We start from the raw sequence: 27055 nt of genomic DNA, 5'->3' as shown, positions 1-27055 counted from the left end.
CTTGATAGTTTTATCATGTAACAGTGGTTAAAGTCAGGTAGATCAGATTAAAGATGATGACATGAGAGGTGAGACAGAGGCCTCCTCCCAAAGCCACATATAATATGAAATTATTGTTAATACAACTAACCGTAAAAGATCAACAGGAAAGAAGGCAGCACCAGACTGCTTACACCTGGAGAAAAGAACAGACCTCAAAAAATGTAACATACCAAAGCTGTGATCTGGGGGGACCCACGCTCTTCTCCCACCCCAGCTCACTGGCAGAAGGAAGAGAAATGGAGTGGAGATGGGGTGGAGGCCTAGGACCGCTGAACACCCAGCCCTGGAGATCTGCTGTGGGAGCAAGAACCTATATTGCATGGTGCTCGAGATTAGTGGGGTTGGAAAGCTAAGACAGGAGGAATAGTTGGACAGACTGAGATTCCAGCTGTTGTGGAAAACAGGGATTCACATCCAGCTGCTCTGGGACAAAAGAAAGGCAGGCAGTATGAGAGACTTCCTAACAGTGAGAGGGCTACTAAATGGGCAAGTATTTCATAGGGCTTGCTGCTCAGGAAAAAGGACATGTAGACAAAATTGTCCAGGTGCACTCAGCCCAGCAGGTTGGGAACTTTTCAGGAACTTCAGGCACACCATCCTCCTGGCTGGCTAAACAACTCCGAGGCCTTCCACCATGATATGCAGCTTGCTGCACCTTCCGGTAGGCTGACACTGGCTTACAAACCAGCTGCCCCTGCTCTATTGTCAGTCCATCCAGAGGGAGGTCCTGCCTAAAGCAGCTACAAATGCAAGGCATAGAGGGTTACACCTGTGTGTTTGGCTGACTAGTCTGGCTGTGGACAGATGCACAGTAGCCAGGAAGCAGGAAACATCTTTTCCCAACCCCCAGTCACCAGCGCCACTCTGCTGAGACCCCTGACATTGCTCCATGGGCTAAGTAACTCCAGGGAGTACGCTTTCAGGGTCTTAGAGGGTGCTACATACAAATATGAAATGCCAAAGGAACCTGGTTCAAACCAAAATCTCCAAAACCTCAGAAAAGAGGTCAAGTGAAAATGAACTCATCCATCTTCCTAAAAGAGATTTAAAAAAATCATAAACACATCCATGTAGGTACAGAAAAATACTCAAGAATGCAGGAACAAATCCAGAACAGAGATCCATTCATTACGGAATACAATGCGGGGATTTAAAAGCAGATTAGATATGGTGGAGGAGACGATAAATGAAGAAAAATTAAAGAAGAGGAATGCAAAGAAGCTGAGGCACAGACAAAAAGATCTCTAGGAATGACAGAATATTGAGAGAACTGTGTAACCATTCCAACTGGAGCAATATTCGTATTATAGGGGTATCAGAAGAAGAGAGAGGAAAAGGGAAAGTGTCTTTGAGGAGGTAATTGCTGAAAACTTCCCCAATCTGAGGAAGGAGATAGTCTCTCAGGCCATGGAGGTGCACAGATCTCCCAACACAAGGGACCCAAGGAAGACAACACCAAAACATATAATAATTAAAATGGCAAAGATCAGGGATAAAGACAAAATATTTAAAGAAGCCAGAGAGAGAGAAAAGATCACATGCAGAGGAAAACCCATCAGGCTATCATCAGACTTCTCAGCAGAAAACTTACAGGCCAGAAAGGAGTGGCATGATATATTTAATGCAATGAGGCAGAAGCAAGAATACACTACCTGGAAAGGTTATCATTTAACATTGAAGAAGGGATCAAACAATTTCCAGATAAGCCAAAGCTGAGAGTATTTACCTCCCACAAACTGTTTCTGCAGTGTATCTTGGATAGACTGCTATAGATGGAAGAGTTCCTAAGGCTAAATAGCTGTCACCAGAGGTAATAAAACCACATTAAAGAAAGCAGAACAAATAATTACTAAGCAAATGCAAAATTAAATCAACTCTCCCAAAGTAGGTTAAGGGATAGACAAAGAGTACAGAATATGATACTTAATATATAAACAATGGAGGAGGAAATAAAAGGAGAAAAAAAAGAATCTTTAGATTGTGTTTGTAATAGCACACTAAGTGAGCTTAGACTCTTAGATAGTAAGGAAGGTTCTGTTGAACCTTTGGTAACCACGAATATAAAGCCTGCAATGGCAATAAGTACGTACCTATTGATAATCACCCTAAATGTAAATGGACTGAATGCACCAATCAAAAGACACAGGGCAATAGAATGGATAAAAAAGCAAGACCCATCTATATGCCACTGAAAAGAGACTCACCTCAAACCCAAAGACATACACAGACTAAAAGTGAAGGGATGGAAAAAGATATTTCATGAAAACAATAGGGAGTAAAAAGCAGGAGTTACAGTACTTGTATCAGACAAAGTAGACTTCAAAACAAAGAAAGCCACAAGAGCAAAGGAGGACATTACATAATGATAAAGGGGTCAGTCCAACAAGAGGATATAACCATTACAAATATCTGTGCACCCAACACAGGAGCACGTACATATGTGAAACAAATACTAACAGAATTGAACATGGAAATAGAATGCAATGCATTCATTTTAGGAGACTTCAACACACCACTTACTCCAAAGTACAGATCAACCAGACAGAAAATAAGTAAGGAAACAGAGGCACTGAACAACACATTAGAACAGATGGACCTAACAGATATCTACAGAATGCTCCACCCAAAAGCTGCAGGGTACACATTCTTCTCAGGTGCACATGGAACGTTTTCAAGAATAGATTATATACTAGACTACAAAAAAGAACGCCAGTAAATAAAAAAATATTGAAATTGAACCAACCAGCTTCTCAGACCACAAAGGTATGAAACTAGAAATAAATTACTTAAAGAAAATGAAAAGACCCACAAACCCATGGAGGCTTAACAACATGCTCCTAAATAATCAATGGATCAATGACCAAATAAAAACAGATCAAGCAATGCAAATCTGTGGGATGCAGCTAGGGCTGTGCTAAGAGGGAAGTATATTGCAATACAGGCCTGCCTCAGGAAAGAAGAAAAATTCGATATGAACAGTCTAAACTCACAATTAACAAAACTAGAAAAAGCAGAACAAATGAGGCCCAAAGACAGTAGAAGAGGGACATAATAAAGATCAGAGCAGGCTGAAATAAAATCGAGAAGAATAAAACAATAGAATCAATGAGAGCAGAAGCTGGTTCTTTGAGAAAATAAGCAAAATAGAAAACCCCTAGCCAGACTTATCAAGAAAAAAGAGTGTCTAGAAATGAGAAAGGAAAAATCACTATGCGCACTATGGAAATACAAAGAATTATTAGAGAATACAGTGAAAAATTGTATGCTGAGAAACTTGATAACCCAGAAGGAATGAACAACTTTCAAGAAAAGTACAACCTTCCTTGGCAGACCCAGAAAGGAACAGAAAATCTGAACAGATAAATTACCTGCAGCAAAACTGAACTGGTAATAAAAATCTACCTAAAAATAAAACTCTTGGACCAGATGGCTTCACTGCTGAATTTTATCAGACATTTAGTGAAGACCTAATACCCACCCTCCTTAAAGCTTTCCAAAAAATAGACAAGGAGGGAATACTTCTACCCTCATTCTACGGGGCCAGCATTACTCTAATCCCAAAATTGGGCAAATACACCGCAAAAAAAGAAAATTATATACCAATATCTCTGGTGAACATAGACACAAAAACACTCAACAAAATCGTAGTAAAAAATATATCAAACAGATAGTCTATCATGACCAGGTATGATTTATTCCAGGGATGAAAGGATGGTACAACATTTGAAAATCCATCAGCATCATCCACCACATTAACTAAAATAAGGACAAAAAGCACATGATCATCTCCATAGAAGCTGAAAAAGCACTTGACAAAATTCAACATCCATTCATGGTAAAAAATCTCAACAAAATGAGTATAGAGGGCAAGTACCTGAACATAGTAAAGGCCATATATGACAAACCCAAAGCCAACATCATACTTAACAGTGAGAAGCTGAAAGCTTTTCCTCTAAGTCGGGAACAAGAGAAGGATGCCCACTCTTTCCACTTTTATTCAACATAGTACTAGTGGTCCTAGCCACAGCAATCAGACAACACAAAGAAATAAAAGGCATCCAGATTGGAAAAGAAGAAGTTAAACTGTCATTGTTTGCAGATGACATGATATTATACATAAAAAATCTTAAATATTCCACCCCTAAACTACTAGTACTAAGAACTGAATTCAGCAAAGTGGCAGGATACAAAATTAATACACAGAAATCTCTTGCATTCTATACACTAATGATGAACTAGCAGAAAGAGAAATCAGGAAAAAACAATTCCATTCACAATTGCATCAGAAAGAATAAAATACCTAGGGATAAACCTAATGAAGGAAGTGAAAGACCTATACACTGAAAACTACAAGACATTCAAGAAAAAGAAGATACCAATAAATGGAAATAACATCCCTTGCTCATGGATAGGAAGAATTAATATTGTCAAAATAGCCATCCTGCCTGAAGCAGTCTACCGATTCAGGGCAATCCCTATCGAAATGCCAACAGCATTTTTCAGTGAACTAGATCAAATAGTTCTAAAATTCACATGGAACCACGGAAGACCCCAAATAGCCAAAGCAATCATGAGAAGGAAGAATAAAGCAGGGGGCGGATTATGCTCCCCAACTTCAACCTCTACTGCAAAGGCAATTTGGTACTGGCACAAGAAAAGACCCAAAGACCAATGGAACAGGGTAGGGATCCCAGATATAAACCCAAGCAAATGTGGTTAATTAATATACCATAATGGAGCCATGGAAATACAATGGGGAAATGACAGCATCTTCAACAACTAGTGTTGGCAAAACTGGACAGCTACATGCAAGAGAATGAAACTGGATTATTGCCTAACCCCATAAACAAAAGTAAATTCAAAATGAATCAAAGACCAGATTGTAAGTCATGAAACCATAAAATTCTTAGAAGACAACATATGCAAAATCTCTTGAATATAAACATGAGCAACTTTTTCCTGGACGCAACTCCTTGGGCAAGGGAAACAAAAGAAAAAATGAACAAATGGGACTACATCAAGCTTCTGTACAGCAAAAGACACCATCAGCAGAACAAAAAGTCATCCAACAGTATGGGAGAATATATTTGTAAACAACATATCCGACAAGTGATTAACATCCAAAATATGTAAAGTGTTCATATGCCTCAACACCCAAAAAGCAAATAACCCAATTAAAAAATGGTCACAGGATATGAACAGATGCTTCTCCAAAGAAGAAATTCAGATGGCCAAGAGGCACTTAAAAAGATGCTCCATATCACTAATTATCAGGGAAATGCAAATTAAAAGCACAATGAGATATCACCTCATGCCATTTAGCATGGCCAACATTGAAAAGACTAGGAACAACAAATGGTGGCTAGAATGCAGAGGAAGGGGATCCCTCCTACACTGCCGGTGGGAATGTAAACTAGTTCAACCATTGTGGATAGCAATATGGAGGCTCCTCAAAAAACTAAAAATAGAAATTCCATTTGACCCGCGAATTCCACTCCTAGGAATTTACCCAGAGAAAAAAAGTTGTCAGATTCAAGAAGACATATGCACCCCTATATTTATCACAGCACTATTTACAATAGCCAAGATATGGAAGCAACCTAAGTGTCCATCAGTAGATGGATGGATAAAGAAGAAGTTGTACATATGCACAATGGAATACTATTCAGCCATAAGAAAGAAACAAATCCTACCATTTGCAGCAACATGGATGTAGCTAGACGGTATTATGCTCAGTGAAATAAGTTAGGGAGAGAAAGACAAGTACTAAATGATTTCCCTTATTTGTGGAGTATAACAACGAAGCAAAACTGAAGGAACAAAGCAGCAGACTCACAAACTCCAAGAAGGAACTAGTGGTTACCAAAGGGGAGGGGTGCGGGAGGGTGGTTGAGGAGGGAGGGAGAAGGGCATTGAGGGCTATTACGATCAGTACACATGGTGTTGGCGGGATCATGGGGACAGTGTAGCACAGAAAAGACATGTAGTGATGTGGCATCTTAGAACACCAATGGGCAGTGACTGCAATGGGGTATGGGGGGAACTCGATGATATATGTGGGTGAATGTAGTAACCACATTATTTTTCATGTGAAACCATCATAAGAGTGTATATCAATGATACCTTAATGAAAAAAAGTCATTAAGTATTCTGTTCTAGGCCTTGGGTACTTTGGTTATCTGAGAAGTTTGATAAATCAGTTAGTAGGTGATTTAGGTGTCAAAAAAACATTCATCATTCTCTATGTACTTTTTGGAAACCTTAAATTTATAGTAGCATTTTTATATCAGAAGAATTGAAGAGTACTGTAATATACAGAGAATGTTAAATTAAGAGGAATTAAGAGGGTTTCAGATTCAGATTTAGCCCATTTGTTTGCTACAAATAAGTATCATTCTACTGTATGATAAAGGTGCATTTTTTAGGAGTCTTTTGTGAAAACTGGTTTCTAATTTCCTAGGTGTCCCATTAGTTTCAATTTATTTTGATAATCACAGTTGTCAAGTAAAATGTGAACTTCTCAATAAATTTACACCGTATCTTCAAATATGTCTGGCTAGTCTGCCCTGGGGCATTTATAGCTACCCTGTTCACCCTTCCCTGCAAAAAAAAGAAGAATCACTCTCTCACAGGAACAGAGAATTTAGCAAAATAATTTCTGGTGTAAATGATTATTTGATTTTGAGATAATTTGGTGAAAGAATGTAGAAATATTTAGAATCCTGTTTGGTGTTGTACTTTCTTGAATACTTCGTAAAGAGGTAGATACTAACATTTTTAGGAAAGGAATTCATGAAACACGATGTACAATATGATTTTAGATTTGTTTTATATATTTATATCAATATCTATACATGCCTAGAAAAAATTAGGAAGGGTATGCACCAAAATGTTTGTATTGGTTATCTCTGGGTGGTAAAATCATGCAAGATTTTTCTTCTTTGTGTTTTTCTGTATTTCCTAATGTTCTACAATGAATGTGTATAGTTCACCCTTGAATAACATATGTTTGAACTGCACAGGCCCATTTATACACATTTTTTTTTTCAATTAAGGTCTTGGAAAATGTTTTGGGAGACAGTTTAAAAGATCATTTTCTTTTTTCTAGCTTTCTTTGTTGTAAGAATACAGTATAGAATTTATACAACATACAAAATATGTGTGAGTATCTGTTCATGTTGTTAGTAAGGCTGCCAGTCAGCAGTATGCTTTTAGTAGTTAAGTTTTTGGGGAATGAAAAGTTATAGGAGTATTTTTTTGCTCTGTTGGGAGTCAGCACCCGTAATCCCCACGTTGTTTAAGCGTCAACTATTGCATGTATCATCAGAAATAAAATAATAATATACAGGTATTTAATATTAACATTTTCATATTATTTAAAATACAAATTAAAAGTCAGGGTTTAATTTGAAGATGAACGTATTACATTGTTTAATACACAAGTCAAGCTAGATAAAAGGTCATAACTTAATTACATTTGTTTTATTTTATTAGTGGGAAGGTCGGGCAGCATACTCCACTTAAATGGGGGGAAAAAGGTGAAGACACTGACCCTGTAAAAGATCAGCATTTTAAAGATGAGTTCCATTTTAGTGGTTCTCTGAAATTCAACTCATAATGATGCTGAGTAATACTTGTTAATAATTTGTTGGATATTCTTGTTTTGGTAATGATTATACTCATTTTATATTCTTAGGTGGGAGGAAATATCCTTGCTAATGTGTATTAAACTGCTGCTTTGAAGCTTATCTACTTAGCTAATTTGATCCATTTAAAAATTTTCCTGTAGGCTAAAGTGATGTGCAACAAGGTGAAAAAATTTCAGCAGCGTATCCAGGATGAGCAGAAGAAAGAACTGGATAGCCTTTTGAAGACCCAGAAGAGAGAATACAAACTTCGAAAGGAACAGCTTAAGGAGGTATTTACTTTATAAAAATTTTCAAGCCACTTACCTGCTTACTGGTTATATTCAGTATTGATCTACTCATAGAACCATTAAGATAAATTTTTCTTTTGTTTGTGGCCACTAACAATATATCAGTTTAAGTGAGGACATTGATTATAACCTATTACTTTTCAATGGCTGAGATCCTCAGTTGAGTGGGATCTAAAAAGAGTGATCTCTTGAAAATGTGAATTACTTTATAAAGCTATTATTTGTAGTAGCTTTCCTAAGCACTTCTTAAGTAATTGAGTCACTAGAAATAAAAATATTTTAGCTGTGAAAAAGAGCCATTCATCTCGTCCTTTAAAAGTAAATCATACCTTCTTACTTTGGGCTCAGATTACGATAATTTGTTCTTATTCTCATTTTAACACAGAAGAAGAATAAGAGGCATTTCTTCTCATCCCATTTTCTTCAGTAGGAAAGCATGCTAATTATGTCTTTATGGCTACAGGATTTCATGTGTGTTTTCCCTTTATGTGCTGCTTCTTGAACTTATTTTTATCGCAGATCTAGTCTAACTGTGAGGAAATCCATGTTGTCCAAAGGCAATTTCTGAAAGGGGATTATTATTCAGGATAGTGGTCAGGACAGGAAAATGGTATGTGTCAACTATAGCATATTTATTACATTGCAGAGAATATAAACCAGCCATCTTTTGTAGGTATAAGATGATTTTTCAGAGACTATTGACCTTATGGTTCTTCACCTGTTATTCAAGAAAAAAACCAATTCTTTATTACTTTTGTGGATAAGATACTCAAATACATAAATATAAAAAGCACATAAACTTGTAGTTCTCAACTGAAGGATGTCAATGAGAAGACAGAGATAATACAGGCATATACACAAAGAATCATTTGGCTATGTTTTTAAAAATCTTTTGCCAAGGAAATTCCCCATCCACCAAGACTTCCCCAGTTTACACCCTCTTTTACAGACTGATGGACTGAAATTTTTAGTCCATGTAATTAATTATTAGCACACAGATAAATTAATCTTGATGAAATAACTATAATCTCTTTGGTATAGTGCTTTTTTGTGTGTAGGAATTTGACCTATAATTAGACATATAAGTCTTATTAAGGACATTGGTGGCACAAAGCCTTGCTATAAATACCCTGCCGAGTGAGGTTCATTGATAAGATTTTTCCAACTTTAAAGAGTATAACCTGCTATGTATTCCCATTACTGTAATCTAAAAGCTAAACTCAATACTAGAACGTGGGATTTGAAAAGATGGTAAATAGGATTCCCAACTGTACATAAATATCCAACAAAATCTAGTTCTATAGTTGTTTCCTAGTGAAATCAGGTTTTAGTTTTAGAAATGAATATGTTTTAGATAATCCTTTAAGCATATAATTCATAGTCTAACTAATAAGTCCATTTTCTTTTCGAAGGTAGTTTTGTGTCTGTGTATGTCTGTGTGTGTGTGTGTGTGTGTGTTCATTTAGAATGATTATTATCAGTATAGAGGAAGGGACATACTATAGTCTTAGTGGGTGGAAATTTCCTTTTCCAAAAATTTTGAAAAACATAGCCAAGTTCTTTCTGTATATGCCTGTATTATCCCTGTCTTCTCATTGACATCCTTAAGTTGAGAACTACAAGCTTATGTGCTTTTTATTTTTATGTGTTTGAATATCTTATCAATGAAAGGAATGAATAATTGGTTTCTTTCTTGAACAACAGATGAAGAACCATAGGTTAACAGTCTCTAAAAAATCATCTTAGACCTAGGAAAGATGGCTGATTTATATTCTCTGCAAGGTTGATGCATTGTAGGTTGAAATATACTAGTATTAATTAGCATCCTTGGGTTTGCGTCATTGAATGTATTGTCAGCATCCTCGGGTTTGCATCATTGAATGTATTGTCAATATTCTCATCTTGTCCAGTATAAATACATTTTTTTTAGGTAGTTTGTGAGATGATATTTAAAATGCTGTAGAAAAACATTGGTCTTGCCTTGTTCAGTGGTTATAGTGCTGAATATTAAATCTATTCTAAAAGGTCTCTATTTTCCTGTGGTTTTGTTGATTTTCCATTTAATTTCTGATCTTTTATACTGAACCCATCCTTAACTTTGCCATAAACTTAGTATTTCTATTGTTGAAAACAGAGGTGAGACATAACTATATTTTAACCTTAATTTTAATTCATGTGTGATTTTTACTTGAAAGCACTGTCTTCTTCCCCTTTTTGGGAGGACTTTAAAGAAAGATGTTTTACTTCATTCACCAATCATTGCGTGCTTTCAAAGCTACGAGCCATCCTAAATATAGCTGTGTAAAGCTAAAAAGTATGCATGTTTTCTAGTGTATGTTTTCTCTTTCCTTGTCCTACTTCATGGATAACTCCAGAAACAGAAAAATACTACCTACCTCCTTTAAGGTCATTGCCCTGCCTGTCTATGAGAGAGGGCACAAATTAAGTACTTTTACTGAAGATTACCAGCCACCAAATAGTATATTCATGCAGTTAATTTTTATGTATTTTGAACTCAGTTGTTTTTTATCTTGCCAGGAGCTGAATGAAAACAAGAGCACCCCAAGAAAAGAAAAACAGGAATGGCTTTCAAAGCAGAAAGAGAACATACAGCATTTCCAAGAAGAGGAAAAGACCAATCTTCTTCAACATCAGAGACGGTACCTAGAGCTGCAATGCCATCTCTTCGAAAGAAAGTTGTTACTTGGGTGCCATAACTTGGAGCAGGACCTTGTCAGGGAGGTATGTGTAAATGGTGTGAAATCAGAATCTTCCTGAAAATATGTCAGTCACATCCCACCCTCAGGGCCTTAGAGCGCCTCTGCTTGCCTTTGCCTAAGTCCTTCTTCCCTGGAAACCCAACCCACACAGTTCACCTTCTCCCTCACTTCATATCTCCTCAATTCTGATCTCCAAATCCTCCTCCCTTCTTTAAATATTCTTGCACTCCTCTCTCTCTCTCACACACACCACACATACACACACACACACACACACACACACACACATGTATGTGCACACACTTTTTATGGGGATCTCTCTCTCCCCAAGTAGAATGGAAATTAGATGAAGTCCCAGGTTCTGTTCAGGGCTTTTATATCCAGTGGCTAGATATATCCAGGCCTTGTAGCTAGTGGCTGGCTCATAATAGGTATTCAATAAATATGTATTAAGTAAATATTTAATAAATATTAAATCCATGAATGAAAGAACTGTTAATTTTTAAATATGAAAAAATTAATTGGATAACTTATGGGTGCCATGAAGATATATACTACCATTTAACATAATTTTATAATCATGAAATTATTCATTGGGAATATGTAGAAACTTATGCCAATGAAAACAACAGTTCTCATTATCAGGTATACCTATGAGCATAGATCAATTTATTTCCAAGAGTGGCTTAAAATAAACTTCAAGTATAACATAATTATTCAAATTCACTAATAATTAAAGAAATTCAAATTAGAACAATTGCATCAATTAGATAAGATCGGTCTAAAAAATTGGTAAGTCCTAGTAGTGGCATGGGAAAGTGGTCAATGCTGGTAAGAATATAAGTTGACCCTGCCATTTTGGAGCATAATTCAGCAGCTTTAACCATTTAATTTGCATGTGTCTTCTACCCATTGAATTCGCTTCTAGAATTCTATCCTAAAGAAATAGTAACATAATTATATGGTGTATCATGTGTAGATGTTTATTGAAAATTTGTCATAAAGCAAAAAATAGAAAAACTATGGCATCAGAAAGTAGAAGCTTCCTATAAAAATTATTTTAAAAATCTGTATTTGTCTATTATATTTTTAGGTAAAGAAAGCATATTATATGCCTATAATATATATTGTTATTAAATTTTAAAACTGTATATTTTTGTGTAATAGTTGTGTCATGATAAGTGTGGGGAAGGTTGGGAAACATGCACCAAATGTTGGCCCCTCGAGAAGGGGCAGCAGAGGCAAAGGGGGCACATCTGACTTCCTTCTACATAGAAAAAGAGAGAGAGTGTGTGTGAGTGTATGTGTGTGTGTGTTGTACATTTGATTTTTAAACTGAAAAAAATTGTAGTAACATTTATTGATCATGAGGTAGGTATTCTGACAGCTTTCCACTTATGAACTCATTTTACCCTCACGTTAATTTTATGAAACAGCTATGTTATGGTCTCCATTTGAGAAGTAATGAAATGGAAGCACAGAGAGTTTAAGTAATTAACCCAAGGACTCACTGCTTGTCAGTAACAGAGCCAGGATTTAGAAAGCAGGCAGCCTAGCCCTGGAGTCTTGTGTTCTTAACCACTGCACTATACTGGGTATACTGCATGTAATAGAATTGAATGTATACTCTGAAGAAATTCACAGGATGACTTAGAAATCCTGTTCAAATACAAAATTAGGAAACATAAATGATGGAAAGAGAGTAGAAAGGACATTAAGTCTCTTGGGACAGATTTGATATGTCTTAATCTTATTGCTAAAAGTAGTATAAATAGTAAATGAACAGATAAGGCAGTTGTGTTACTAATTGCCCATTTTCTTCAGTTCCAGTAATAAAATTCTAATATTCACTGTGCAGCCATTATTAAATGAGAGGATTACATCTATATCCTGGTTATTCTGTTTCTTAGGATTTTTTTTCTCCTGGCATTGTACATCAGCAAATTACGCCTTTGTCTTTTTTTATGGGATAGGAATTAAATAAAAGGCAGGCCCAGAAGGAGTTAGAGCATGCAATGCTACTGCGACAGCATGAATCCACGCAAGAACTGGAGTTCCGTCACCTCAACACAGTGCAGAAGATGCGCTGTGAGTTGATGAGTCTGCAGCATCAAACCGAGCTCACTGACCAGCTGGAGCGTAATAAACGGAGAGAGCGAGAACTAAGGCGGAAGCATGTCATGCAGGTTCGTCAGCAGCCTAAGAGTCTGAAGGTACCTTTAGCCTAAGCTTCTTGGCAAAGGAGAGCAGATAAAAGGCATCATGTAAACAGTAAAAGTCTAAGCCAGATGTCTGTCATCAAGAAATTGAATAAGCTTTTTTTTCTTTTCATTTTAAGCATGTTTGGTTAGTGTTGGTGTAGAGGGTCTATGGCTACAGACTTCTGCTTGTGTATTTCTCAGCAGAGTACCAAAAAATGGCCAGAACTTTTTAACTGTGGAAAGTGTCATAAATAAGATTCAAAATTCTCATTTTAAGTGCACCCAAATGTCCAGTGTTGATACTACAATCTACATATCAACATACTAACCTGCTGGCTTCTCTCTGTTCCAAGTTTTATAGTTTTGGAATCTTATTTCCTCTGAATGTGATTTGTATCCAAAAGAGGCAGTAAGTTCTTAATTAGTACAGAAACCAGTGAATGAAAAATGCCTTTTTACCCCCTCTCCCTTCATTGTCAATAGTCATCTTTAGAGGAATAGTGGAATTATCACACTGTTACTCCCATTCTTTCTGTGTTTGGTAACATAGGTAAGACCAGGGCATGTGTAGTTGGAGTGTATTTTTTTAATTAGTACATCAGAGTGAAACAAGGTTTTATATCCTCTCTTGTAGACAAATAAGGAAAGACAAGTGTTAGTGATATATAATATCAAAGGACTTTAAATTTTGTATTTGCTTTGATAGAGAAATTTATTTGTATGATACAAAATTCAAAAGATGCCAAAGTGTATTTATTTAAAGTTAAAGGTTTCCCTCTCCTTGTTCTTTAGACCACCTGGTCCAGCCCCCCCTACCAAAATCAACCATAGTTAACAATTCCAAGGAATTTTCAAATTTTATAACTTGTAATAAATATGTGAAGTATAATCGCATGAATCTTAATAAACAAAAAACCAAAATGACCCATTATATATGTTGTCACCCACAGTAGTACCTCAGTTAATCTGTACATGTCTGCACATTGTAAACTTGTATTTACATCCAATAAAGCCCGGTTCCACAGTATCTTCTTTACCCCCTTTTTCAAACTCTTTGACCATTTAACTATAAAACTATCAGGTAACAACACTTACCTGAATAACTCTCCTGAAGTGAAGTGAAATTCACTTACAGAAGTAATCGGTGTCCAAACCAGAAGCTAAACCACACCTAGTGGTATCTCTGATTCCTATTCAACTCCATTCATACAAGTTGTCCTGAACAAAACACAGAAGCAAAGCTAAGATTCACCCTTTCCTTGTGAATCAAAGTAAAATTTTATACTTTGCTGTATCTTCAAAACAGCTAATGAACATCGTTTACAGTGTGGCTCGTACGTTGACTATCCTCATAACCGTCATTAGTTAATGCTTATCACAATCAGAATTCATAATGATTTTCCAGATTTATTTTGTGTTTGCAGTGGTTACATAGTAGGGTTTCCCACCAAAAGATATTTAAAGCATGTCTATAAAATGAATTACCGTTTTAAAGTGAGCAGCACTGAGAAGTAAACCAAACTGAAAGCTTGTTTAGTTTTCTTTGGTCAGACCGTAAATCTGATACGACTTCATTTCTCTGGGGCTTGGAAGAGGTTAGTTGTTTGCTGTTTAGCCCTTCCTTTTTGTTCCCTGTTGTGGCACCCTTCTCAGTTTGAATGCTTGTAGACACTGGTCTGATTTTCACAGATACTGTTAAAAAATCAAGGGGAAAAATAATGTCTCACTGTTGTAGTCAGATTTCAGATAGAGAGCGTCCTTCTCATGATACATAAGCTCAAGATTTTCCATAAAAGAAATTGTTCTGTTACTTTAGTGGGAAAGAAAATCACCATGTTCCTCTTAGTTGTATATATCTGTCTACTTGCACAATTTGAACAAAACAGACTCTTTTTTTTATTTAAGGTATCATTGATAAACAATCTTAAGAAGGTTTCACATGAGCAACATTGTGGTTTCAACATTCATTCATACTATCCAGTCCCCCCCAACCCACTGCAGTCACTGTCAATCAGCGTAGTAAGACACTATAGAGTTATTACTGTCTTCTCCATGCTGTGCTGCGTTCCCCGTGACCCCACTATATTGTGAGTGCTAATAATAGTGCCCTTAATCCCCTTCTCCCTCCCTCCCCTCCCATGCTCCCCAACCCCTTCCCTTTGGTAACCCTAGACCCTTCTTGGAGAAAACCGACTCTATTTTAACATCATGTCATTTCATTTACGTAAGTAATAGTTGCAACTTTTTTAGGTAAATTTGTACTTACTAAGTAGTAGTTCAACTTCAATAGTTGCAACTATTCCAACTTTCTCCAAGACTTTAAGGGGGATAGGAGGACTTCAGTTTGCACACTTAGGTAAGCTGACAGTATTTGTAGACATTGGGTAAACACCTATTTATCTGCCATTTCTTCATCTGCCATTAGGTGACGTTTTGTCAGTATTAAGTGATTAAGAAACAACTGGAACATGTTTATCCTGCTTTCACTTGAGTGAAACATTGAGGAATATAGTTTGTTCTTGGTATAAGTATTAATCGTGTTGAAAAAATTTTTCAGGGCATTCCTTTTTGTCATTAGCTAGTGATATGGAGGGACTGTAGTTTTCTTGGCAATATATTTGAATATTTAAAAGTTTTTTAAAGAATGGAGGCTATTACACAAAGTCAGAAGAGAATTCTAAATTTCATTGTTCCATTTCTGGCTAACTTTGAGGTAATTTATTAACCAAGGGCAGTATTTAAGAGCAGTGCTAAGCGTAACTAAACCAAGAGTTTGTCTTTCTAGCTAGACATTTCTTGACCCTTCACTGAATAAAGGTACATGACTATGATTTAGTACCTCAATTAGTGTAAAATGCAGAAAAGGATATTTATTTGATTTTGTAGTATTGGAGCAAAGAGTGTGAACTAGTTCCTTGAGAAGAGTGTTTGATCATACATGCATTTGCACACTTAGTCAACCATTCAATATCTGGCATTATATATATTGAGGTAAATAATTTCGACTATAGGTTCTGCCTTTGTGTAGCAAATGAGTGTTGTTAACTTGTAGGCTTGATGGGTATACCTTATAAAATATATCTCATCTTACTAATTTTTCTTGAAACTTGAGTTCATATAATAATTAACTTGTGATTTAAAGCCAGAGTTATTCTGTTTCTGAACTCAAATTATTTTATCTCATTAATGTTTATGTAGTTCATGTCTGCTATCATTACCACAAGAAGAGTTGTCCCTTCTCTTGCCTCATAACTTTTCTTTGACCTTTGAAAGATTAGTTAGCAAACTTTCAGGTTTTTGCTCATGGTGCTAAAGAGTAAACCCTAAGGAGAAGCAGACCCAAAACTTAGCCATCTTAACTGAGCAGTATGACCACAACACTAATGAAATGCTCTCCACTCGAGCTGTAAGTTTACTTTACTTAGGCAAAACCAATTTAGTGCCCCTTTCCTTCCACCGCCCAAATAAAATCCCAACAATTGAAATATTAAGTTGGAAATGAAAACTCTGCTGCACCTTGGGAAATAGTGATGGTGGTCCATATTCTTCTTGTTCTCAGCATTGCTTGGAAATTGCATGATGCATATGTAATTCTCTTTGACACATTTGGACATGAGGTTCCACGTAGGCTCTCTGCTGGTGCCTTGCAGAGGTTTAGTACATATACCAACAGTGTATCAAGATTGGAGAAGCAACTTTGTTAAGCAGTGTTCAAAAAGTAGTACTTTATTGGGAATCCAGATGGTCACATTTGAGTGCAGGTACAAAATAGTTGCTATGTAAGTTTACAGACTTTTTCTTAATGGGCCAGATAGTAAATATTTTAGGAGGAAAAATTGAGGTTATTATATGTGTGTTTACATAGCCATTTAAAATGTGACCATCTCAGAATGTTAAAAACCATTCCTAATTAGTGGACTATTGAAAAACAAAAACAGAAAATCAGGTAGCTGTTCAGATTTGGCCCATAAGCTGTGGCATGCTTGTCCCTGTTCTGTAGTTATTTCCATTGGAGAGAAGAGATTCACAGTCTTATATCAATCAGATATTATGTTTTTCTTTAGAAAATAATGATTATTTAGGCATCATCCAAATAGCTTATGATAGCTTTGTTCTTATAATGCCGTCATTGGTTGCTGTGTTTTCCTTTTCCAGAGATGTTTACTCCAAGATGTAAAAGAGAACAGTTGTGCCCTATAGAAGAGTAGTCTGTCTTAACTTACACCTCCTCCTTTCCAAAGGTCATGAAAAGATAGCTCACAGGAGGATATATCTGTTTTCTTTCTCTCTTTCAGCCGCATTTGGATGAAGCACAGGAGGCAGAGTGCCAGGCTTTGAAAACGCAGCTGCAGCAGGAACTGGAGCTGCTGACTGAACTTCAGAGCAAGATCAAAATGCAGGCTGAGGCGCAAGACGCTCAGGAGCTTCGGGAGCTTGAACAGAGGGTCTCCCTTCGCAAGGCACTCTTAAAACAAAAGGTATACGTAATAGAAAAAAGTAATTGTGCCAGTATTTACTTTCATCAAAATCATTTCGTAAATATATTTTCATGATGACAGAGGTGGCATTAGATTGTTTTCACACTACCATATTTCCTTAATTCTAGTTTTGGTAGTGTTTTCTTTTTCTTTAAAATTACTGATTCAGTAATGAACCTTAAAATTAATGAGTGTGATATATTAAAGGAATATACTTAAGTAGTAATTGCTAGAGGAATGATGTGGAGTTATGTGAAGACAGTTGAATTGTAAAAGGATAGCTCTGGCTCCGTCTTCCTCACTTCTTTTGTGTACCTAGTTGTACCTACAGAAATTGGAGAGAAACTTGGATAGTGAAGGAAAAAACTTTAGTAATTGCTTGAGAGAGACAAGGAAAAGGGATCAGGAATATACTTTATTCATTCATCCCTGGTCTGAAACTGTACAGATTGATGCATTACTAGAAAAGAGAAGGTGAAACCAGTTTTACACAGTTGAAGAGTCAGGCTGAAAATATTATTTCTAGCTGTAGCTCTATTTATTTTACTTATTCTTTGTCATGTATATTAGAACTAGAATCCCTAAATTCACTTGTGTCCTTTAAGGTACTGAGGCTGTGTGTGTGTGTGTGTGTTGGAGAAAGAACAATGGGTAGAAGCTTTTGAGAAAGAAGGAGAGGAAAGGCATTTGTCCTGAGTAGCAGCAGGATATCAGTTGTATCCAGGATGGAACGCTATGTTCCAGAATTCCTGGGCCATAAGTTCCCAGCAGCTGGCACGGTCTTAGGTCCCCTGTGAGTTAACACGTGCCTAATGGTTTTGTCTATTAAAAATTGTCATTGCTTCTGGACCACTAATTGGCCCATAGATTTTCCTCTACTTTCTACAGTTCTTGTGATAAAAATAGAATACCTCATTTCTATTAAAAAAAATATGTTCTTAAAAACTCCACCTAAATAAGGTGTTGCTATTTCTCTGGCACAGCTGTCTTTATTACTGGCTCTTTAAGAGTTACTTGCCTCTAAAAATTATCTCAATGGGAACACAGAAACACATATAAATTTTTAGAAAAATGTAGTCCCATGTACAGAATTCGTAAATCTGCCTGATTTCAACTTGCATACTTAAAATTTAATCTAAAGTTCCATCTCTTATGCTTCAAAATTATCACTAAAAGAGAAACCTATAGTATTTCAGTAACAGTGTTATGAGAGAAATATTGGTACTGTTTTATTTGTATTTTTAGCTCCACCTAGTGGCTGCGAGTTAAAGAGAGCTAATTAGTATCTTAGGTGTAGTCTTATTTCAATATATGAACTAAGGCCTTTATGTTCTACAAAATCAGGTAAAATGTTGGCATGGGGCTGATACCATTGCTAGAAGTGCAGTGGCACTCTCATCCATTGTTAATGCGTTTTGGAAAGCAATTTGGAAGTATATATTGATCTTTGAAAATGTTAAGCAAAGAATTTAGAGAATTTAGAGAAAAGAAATCCTGAATACAGGAAAAGCAATACACATAAATATGTTAATTATGGCATAGTTTATAATGGTTGAAAACACCTAACCATCTAAAATAATTAAGTGCTTATGACCAAGTCACTTAATAAAATCTTACTCAACCATTTAAATAATGGCTATAAAGATAGTATTAATGTGGAAAAATGCTTATGAGGTGTTGAATAAAATAAAGACAAATCACACTTAAAGTGAGTTGCACTAATACTTATAATGGCTATATTAATATGGTAGATTGGTTGTGGTGGTTTGTATTTGATAATAGACATGCATAAAATTATTTAGTATTAAAAATAATAAAAGAAACAGTGGAATAAATCTACAGTGCTTTGAGTTGCTACTTGATTTTTAGGGCTTATGTTTATATTTCAAGTGAAGTGCATGACTATAAAGCAGTTTGGGGTCAGTCAGTTGGCAACTACCAAGGCAGTGATATACCCATGCTATGATTTGAAAACATCGTAACATCCGTATTTTCTGTACTTTGTGCCTACTGGTTGTACAGCTAAGAAACAGTCATCTGAAAATAGAGGTGGAACCAGAGAGAATGTTAGTTGTTTCTAGATGAATAATAATTCTGTTTGAAGATTGCTTTCAGCCTCCAAATGAACCAAGAATTGTCCTCCAGGTCGAGACACCAACAGAGGACGCCTCAGTTGAGGCTCACATGAGGTCTTACTGCAACTTTCCTTGTGTTTCATTTACATTAAAGTTTCAGCAAAATGACAACATAACTATGTGCATTTCATACATGCATAAAAAGTGGCACTATTTCCAAAGTATAAATGGGCTTTTTTTGTCTTAATATTTCCTTTAATTTTCCCTGAATATTTCACTTAATATCAACAAGATGGTTGATAGTTTTTAAATAAGAATTGACAATTGGAATATCTTACAGGACCTTCCAAACTGAAAATATTCACATATTTGATTTCAGAGAAGATAGGTTAGGAGAGAAGTCTCAGAAGTCTTATATCCAGTGAAACCACCTTTCTTATTTACAGTAATAAATAAGATATTTTCAAAGAAATGGGAGTTAATATAACCTATCACAAATCTTAGTTTTAATTTTTATTGAAAAATATTCTGAGTTTCTTAAATGACAAAACTAATTCAGCAACGAAAATTGAAGCTGTGCTTACTGGATGAAAGTGGATAAGCATTAATGTGTTTAATATTTTTATCATGAGTTTCCTTCAAATAATATACAGGGCATTCAAATTAGTTAAATACTCAGTACAAGCCTATCCTTTATTAGGCCCTTTGAATGAAATGTTCTTAATAAATGGATTTTTGAAATTTTAAAATAGAAAAGATTTAAAAGAAAAATTTGAAGTTATTTGAATCCTTACAGATATATAAATTTAATTCTATATGATTTGGTTATTTTATATGTAGATATTAAAAGAGTGGAAAAGTTATTTTACAAATACATATTTTTTTAAACTTGGCAATTATAGAGAAACAAATAGAAATTAAAATGTCTTTAATCTCATCACTCAGAAATCACCAGTTAACAATTTGATATCTTTTCCTTAGAAGAAGCATTGTGTCTAATCTAGGTTCTCTTTCAACCTTCATTAGGAAGTGCCCTCTCTAAACCTTTGTAACACTTTAGTACTTAGAGTTTAATAATTTTCAAACTCACCCTACCAAAGTCCATTCTGGCCTATTTGTAATTCCCCACACACATTTTATCATTTTGCATGTCTTTGCCCATGTTCCCTCTGCTGAAAATATCTTTCCCTTCCCTTGTCTTCTGGTAAACTTGTGCTTTTCTTTCCAAATCCAGTTTCTGTCACCTTCTCTGAGAATAATTCTTTGCTCTACTCCTCTTCCCCTATAGAGTGAAGTACTCCATCCCTTTGTATTTCTGCTTTACCTTATAAATCTGTTATTACATCTTATCATATTATGTGGCAGTTTCTTATTTGCATTTGTTTCCATGCTAAATTGTGTGTTTTTAAAAGGGCACTTTAAAAAACGATACATAAGAGGGGACTTGATAATATGGGTGAATGTTGTAACCACAATGTTGCTCATGTGAAACCTTCATAAGATTGTATATCAATGATAACTTAGTAAAAAAAAAGATACATAAAGATTAAACACATTTGTTGAGCTAGATTTCTGTGTAGAGAACAATGACTATTGGCTTAAGTCCTCAAGTATCTTGAAACCTAATTTAATACTTCTTTACAAATACTCTTTATTTCCTATTTTTTAAAAACTTTGTATCATGGAAATTTTCAAACATACAGAAAAAGTATTAGTGAAATTATTAAGAACTAGTACGATGAAGTCCCCAAATACTCATTACCCAACTTCAACAGTTATCAGTATCTTGTTTATATTTCATCTGTTTCCCGACTCCACATGCAGCTTTTTAGGGGAGCAGAATAGGGGGCAGAGTATCTGAAATATTTTAAAGCAAATCCCAGCACAGAATCATTTCACTCCCAACACAGATAAGGAAATAAGGACTCTTTTACTTCAACATAGTCATAATTCCATTGTGTTAACTAACAAAATTAAAATAAATGTTTAAGATTACCTAATACTCAGTCCATACTTAGATTTCCCTTTGTATCTAAAAAAAGGTCTTCTTGGTTTATTTAGATTGGGGCCCAAACATGGTGTAGACAGTGCATTTGATTGTCTTTTAAGCCTTTTAGTCTCCCGTGCCCTTTTTTTTATTATTGTGGACTGGGTCATTTGCTTTGTAGGAATTCTCACATTTGAATTTGGCTGATTCCATCCTCATGGTTTCATTTAATGCATTCCTCTTTACTTTACATTTCCTGTAAACTGGTAATTAGATCTAGGGGCATGATTATATTTACTTTAATTTTTTTTCTTTCAAGAATTTTTGCGAGGAATTTTCATAAGGATTACTGTGTTACACTTCCTTTTGCATCACATCAAAAGATATATAATGTCTAGTCCCACTTTGAAGTCATATTTGATGACTGGGCTCAGATATTCTCATTCATTAACAATTTCTCAATCAACTTCTTCCCATTGTCATTGACTTTATTTTGTATTTTTTCACACTAAAAACTATTTATAGTCAGCTATATTTATTTGTAAACTTTTGAGTTGTCCAAAACTGATTATGACGGCTACCCAACCACTGATTTCTAAGTACATAGAGTCTCCTAACTTTCTAATGGAAACTTTATGGTTTTTGTTTGTTTTTCACTTAATGCTCTGATCTTTCTGGAATATGATATCAGATGAGGTTCCATTTTTATTTTCTTCCAGATGGTTAGCTACTTGTGCCTGTGTTGTTTTTCCCATTAAATTAATTAGTGCTTTTGTCCTGCATTAAAAACTTACAAACTTCATTCTGTTTCTATGTTACTAATTACTGGTTCCTACACCAATACCATATTTATTATATAGAGTGACCTTATGGTGTATCTAATAAGGCTAGATTCTCCTTACACATTTTCTTTTTCAGTCTTTTTACCTAATGGATTTGGTAGCCATTGATGATAATCACCAATTGCCTTGATTTATTATTTCAATAGAGATTATTACCTTTGCTTTTAAGAACTTGATTTTACACATTTTAGCAATATAAGTTATATATGAATCCTACAGTACATCTCTTTGATTTTTAAATGTACATCCTTTAAAATAGCCAGAGTGGACATTTTTATGATTCACTTTAAACCAGAATAATTATTGTTTCTGTAGTTTATAGATTTTTTTAAATAAATGAGCTTTCTTTTTGCTTCCCCCCACCAACCCATAACAGATGGAAGAAGAGATATTGACATCACAGAATGAGTGCACTGAAAGGATACGAAGCCTGCTGGAGCGTCGAGCAAAAGAGATGAATGCTTTCAAATCTGAAAGCGAGGGACTAGGTTTTAGAAACGTCCTTTCTAACCTTGCCCCTGAGGCATTCAGCCACAGCTCCCCCACAGCTCCTCACAGGGGGCATCCCATAGGTGGCCTACAACAAGCCTGGGGCCATCCAATAAAAGGTGGGTCCCCAGTCATGCAGGTCACCCTTCTGAGCCAATGCATGGGGTACCCTGAGGTAGCAGTATGGGAGTTCGCAATAGCCTTCAGGTTCTGAGGTGGACAGCTGCCGGAGGATGAACGGAACACGGCATGAACTGAAGCACCAGTGTCACTTGACAAATATCCAATGGGTCACACGTCTTACACGTAACTTAATAATTGAGAATGGCGAGGAGGAGCCAAGATGGCGGCGTGAGTAGGACAGCAGAAATGTCCTCCCAAAAACATATATATTTTTGAAAATACAACAAATACAACCATTCCTAAAAGAGAGACCAGAAGATACAGTACAACAGCCAGGCTACATCTACATCTGTGAGAACCCAGTGCCTCACGAAGGGGGTAAGATACAAGCCGTGGCCAGGCAGGACCCGGGCACCCCCCACCCCAGCTCCTGGCAGGAGGAGGAGAGTCAGAGCGGGGAGGGAGAGGGAGCCCAGGACTGCTAAATACCCAGCCCTAGCCATCCGCACCAGAGCACGGACACACAGTGCGTGGTGTGCTGGATACTAGGGAAACTGAACAGTAAAACCTGAGAGCAGGTCCCTGCAGCTGGCGCACCTGGGACAAAAGAAAAGCAAGTGCTTTTTGAAGGTCTTAAAGGGACAGGGGCCTCACAGCTGGATGGAGGCGTCCCAGCACACTCAGCCGAGCAGCTGGGAATCCCGGGGAAGTCCAGGTGCCCCGACGCCCTGGGCGACAACGCAGCTCGGAGCCCCTCACAGTGATAAACAGCCTCCCACCCATTCCCCCTCTGGTGCGGCCCCACCAGCGCAGAGGAGCAGCCTAAAAGTGGCCACGCCCACAACAACCATGCGGAGCTTACTCCACAGTAGCGGGGCAAGAATCAGAGACCCGTCTGCACGCAGCTGCCCAGTAAAAGCCGCTGGGGGTCACCGTTCTCCCAGGAAAGGAAGGCCAGGAGCGAGTGGATAGGGACTTTGATCTCCCAGCAGACACACATGCCAACTGCCTACGACTACCTCTATCACCATGAAAAGGCAGAAGAATTTGATACAGACCAGACTAACCCAGACATCCTCCCCCGAGAGGGAATCTGAGGAGATAGATTTAACAAATCTTCCTGAAAAAGAATTCAAAATAAAGGTCATAACCATGCTGATTGACTTGCAGAGAAATATGCAAGAGCTAAGGAGGGAGAATACAGAAATAAAACAATCTCTGGAAGGACATAAAAACAGAATGGACGAGATGCAAGAGGCCATTAATGGAATAGAAATCAGTGAACAGGAATGCAGAGAAGCTGACACAAAGAGAGATAAAAGGATCTCCAGGAATGAAACAATATTAAGAGAACTGTGTGACCAATCAAAACGGACAATATCCACATTATAGGGGTACCAGAAGAAGAAGAGAGAGAAAAAGGGCTAGAAAGTGTCTTTGAATGATTAATTGCTGAAAACTTCCCCACACTGGGGGAGGAAATAGCCTCTCAGACCATGGGAGCACACAGAACTCCCAGCAAAGGGACCCAAAGAGGACAACACCAAGACACATAATAATTAAAATGGCAAAGATCAAAGACAAGGAGAGAGTATTAAAGGCAGCCAGAGAGAGAAAAAAGGTCACCTACGAAGGAAAACTCATCAGGCTATCATCAGACTTCTCAACAGAAACCTTACAGGCCAGAAGAGAATGACATAATATATTTAATGCAATGAAACAGAAGGGCCTTGAATGAAGGATACTGTATCCAGCACAATTATCATGTAAATATGAAGGAGAGATTAAACAATTCCCAGACAAGCAAAAGTTGAGGGAATTTGCCTCCTACAAACCACCTCTACAGGGTATTTTAGAGGGACTGCTCTAGATGGAAGCACTCCTAAGGCTAAACAGATGTCACCAGAGAAAATGAAATCACAGCAAAGAAAGAGGACCAATGAAATACTAACTAAAGGCAAAAAATAAAATCAACTACCCACAAAAGCAGTCAAAGGAAACACAAAAGAGCACACACACACACACACACACACACACACACACACACACACAAACACCTAACATACAAAGAATGGAGGAGGAGGAATAAGAAGGGAGAGAAATAAAGAATCATCAGACTGTGTTTATAATAGCTTAATAAGTGAGTGAAGTTAGACAGTAAGATAGTAAAGAAGCTAACCTTGAACCTTTGGTAACTAAAACCTAAAGCCTGCAATGGCAATAAGTACATGTCTTTCAATAATCACCCTAAATGTAAATGGACTGAATGCACCAATCAAAAGACACAGAGTAATAGAATGGACAAAAAAGCAAGACCCATCTATATACTGCTTACAAGAGACTCACCTCAAACCCAAAGACATGCACAGATTAAAAGTCAAGGGATGGAGAAAGATATTTCATGCAAACAAGGAGAAAACAGGTGTTGCAGTATTAGTATCAGACAAAATAGACTTCAAAACAAAGAAAGTCACAAGAGATAAAGAAGGACATTATATAATGATAAAGGGCTAAGTCCAACAAGAGGATATAACCATTATAAATATATATGCACCCAATACAGGAGCACCAACATATGTGAAACAAATACTAACAGAATTAAAGGAGGAAATAGAATGCAATGCATTCATTTTAGGAGACTTCAACACACCACTCACTCCAAAGAACAGATCCACCAGACAGAAAACAAGTAAGGACACAGAGGCACTGAACAACACACTAGAACAGATGGACCTAATAGACATCTATAGAACTCTACACCCAAAAGCAACAGGATACACATTCTTCTCAAGTGCACATGGAACATTCTCCAAAATAGACCACATACTAGCCACAAAAAGAGCCTCAGTAAATTCAAAAAGATTGAAATTCTACCAACCAACTTTTCAGACCACAAAGGCATGAAACTAGAAATAAATTTCACAAAGAAAGCAAAAAGGCTCACAAGCACATGGAGGCTTAACAACATGCTCCTAAATAATCAATGGATCAACAACCAGATCAAAATAATTGAGAATGGCCATTCCGCTGGGAAAGTCCACCGAAAGAAACTCCCCATAGACGTCATCACAAGCGGACTCCTCACTTGGGTGCTACCATGTGGAAGCTGAGTGCATGTGGTATATTTTATTCATTTTTGTAAAGCGTTCTATTTTGTGTTTACTAATTGGGATGTCATAGTATTTAGCTGTCAGGTTTTGTGTTTTGTTTTGGTTTTAACTTTTGGGGAAATTTTATGTAGAGGGGAATTGGTGTGTGTGTGTGTTTATCAAATACACACACACACGCACACATATAGTGCATGTGGTAAAAAGAAACTGCTTAGATGGGGGTATTTTCTGAAAACTGCAAAAACAATTGAGCAACGTGGCTTGAGTCATCACTTTTGGACAACTCTATCCTAAGAAATTTGTGAAAAGATCTAAAGCCTTTCTCTGTATACCCCACGTTCTTATGCGCCACTCACAGCAGGCAACATATGCTAAAACAAGTTATTATGGAAACACACCTGTATCCCCTCACCAATGTGTTTTGTTTATTAAATAAATGTATTTTGTCTGACTTTTGTTGATTAAATTGGCCTCATTTGGAGTAGGAAAAAAGTGGAAATACATGAACACTAAAGGGTTGCATTGACTCTTTCAGAGAGTAGAAGACAACCTGATTCTTTTTCTGAATGCTGCAAGCTTGTCAGTGATTGTTTTTTTTTTTTGTCCATTCAATTGTGCCTTCTTTGTGGCATGGTGAGATGGAGGTGCTTCAGGAGACCACAGGTTTTGTGGAAATTGCATCATCAAACCTGTGAGCCTCCAAAGGGGAAGACAAAAAGGGTGAGAGTGGCCCCTGAAAGCTCATATGATGGGTATGTTCAATAGCAGAGTGAGGAGATGAAGCCTATATATATCCTGACGTTTTGTTGCTTATGCTGTGATATGTCATCCTAGCTGAGCTAAGCTCTGTTAACTTCCAAGACCCCAAACAGTACTTTTACTTTGTTTATACAAAAACAAAGACATATAGCCAATACAAATCAAAGGGCAGAGGTATTTGAATGATGCCGTATTTACAGACCGCCATCTCCTGGGATTCTCATCACACTACTTAGACATAATTCGATGACCCCTTTTGGTTTATGGGGTTTCCTGTTTACAAGTAGAATAGC

The 27055-nt window shown here is 36.7% G+C and overlaps 1 protein-coding gene across 1 annotated transcript in view; it reads left to right on the top strand.

Moving 5' to 3' along the window:
- Positions 1–22984, top strand: part of LOC130683078 (serine/threonine-protein kinase TAO1-like) — a 55253-nt gene extending 32269 nt beyond the window's left edge. The window contains exons 11-15 of the mRNA XM_057499324.1: positions 7832–7960; positions 10517–10720; positions 12672–12911; positions 17195–17377; positions 22658–22984. Of these exons, the coding sequence (XP_057355307.1) occupies positions 7832–7960; positions 10517–10720; positions 12672–12911; positions 17195–17377; positions 22658–22984 (1083 nt within the window). The remainder of the gene's footprint in view (positions 1–7831; positions 7961–10516; positions 10721–12671; positions 12912–17194; positions 17378–22657) is intronic.
- Positions 22985–27055: the final 4071 nt, after the last annotated feature.

This window comes from Manis pentadactyla, chromosome 3, assembly GCF_030020395.1.
Source record: "Manis pentadactyla isolate mManPen7 chromosome 3, mManPen7.hap1, whole genome shotgun sequence".
Lineage (NCBI taxonomy): Eukaryota > Metazoa > Chordata > Mammalia > Pholidota > Manidae > Manis > Manis pentadactyla.
Note: the sequence above shows the minus strand (reverse complement) of the source record. Positions and strands in the feature narration are given on the sequence as shown.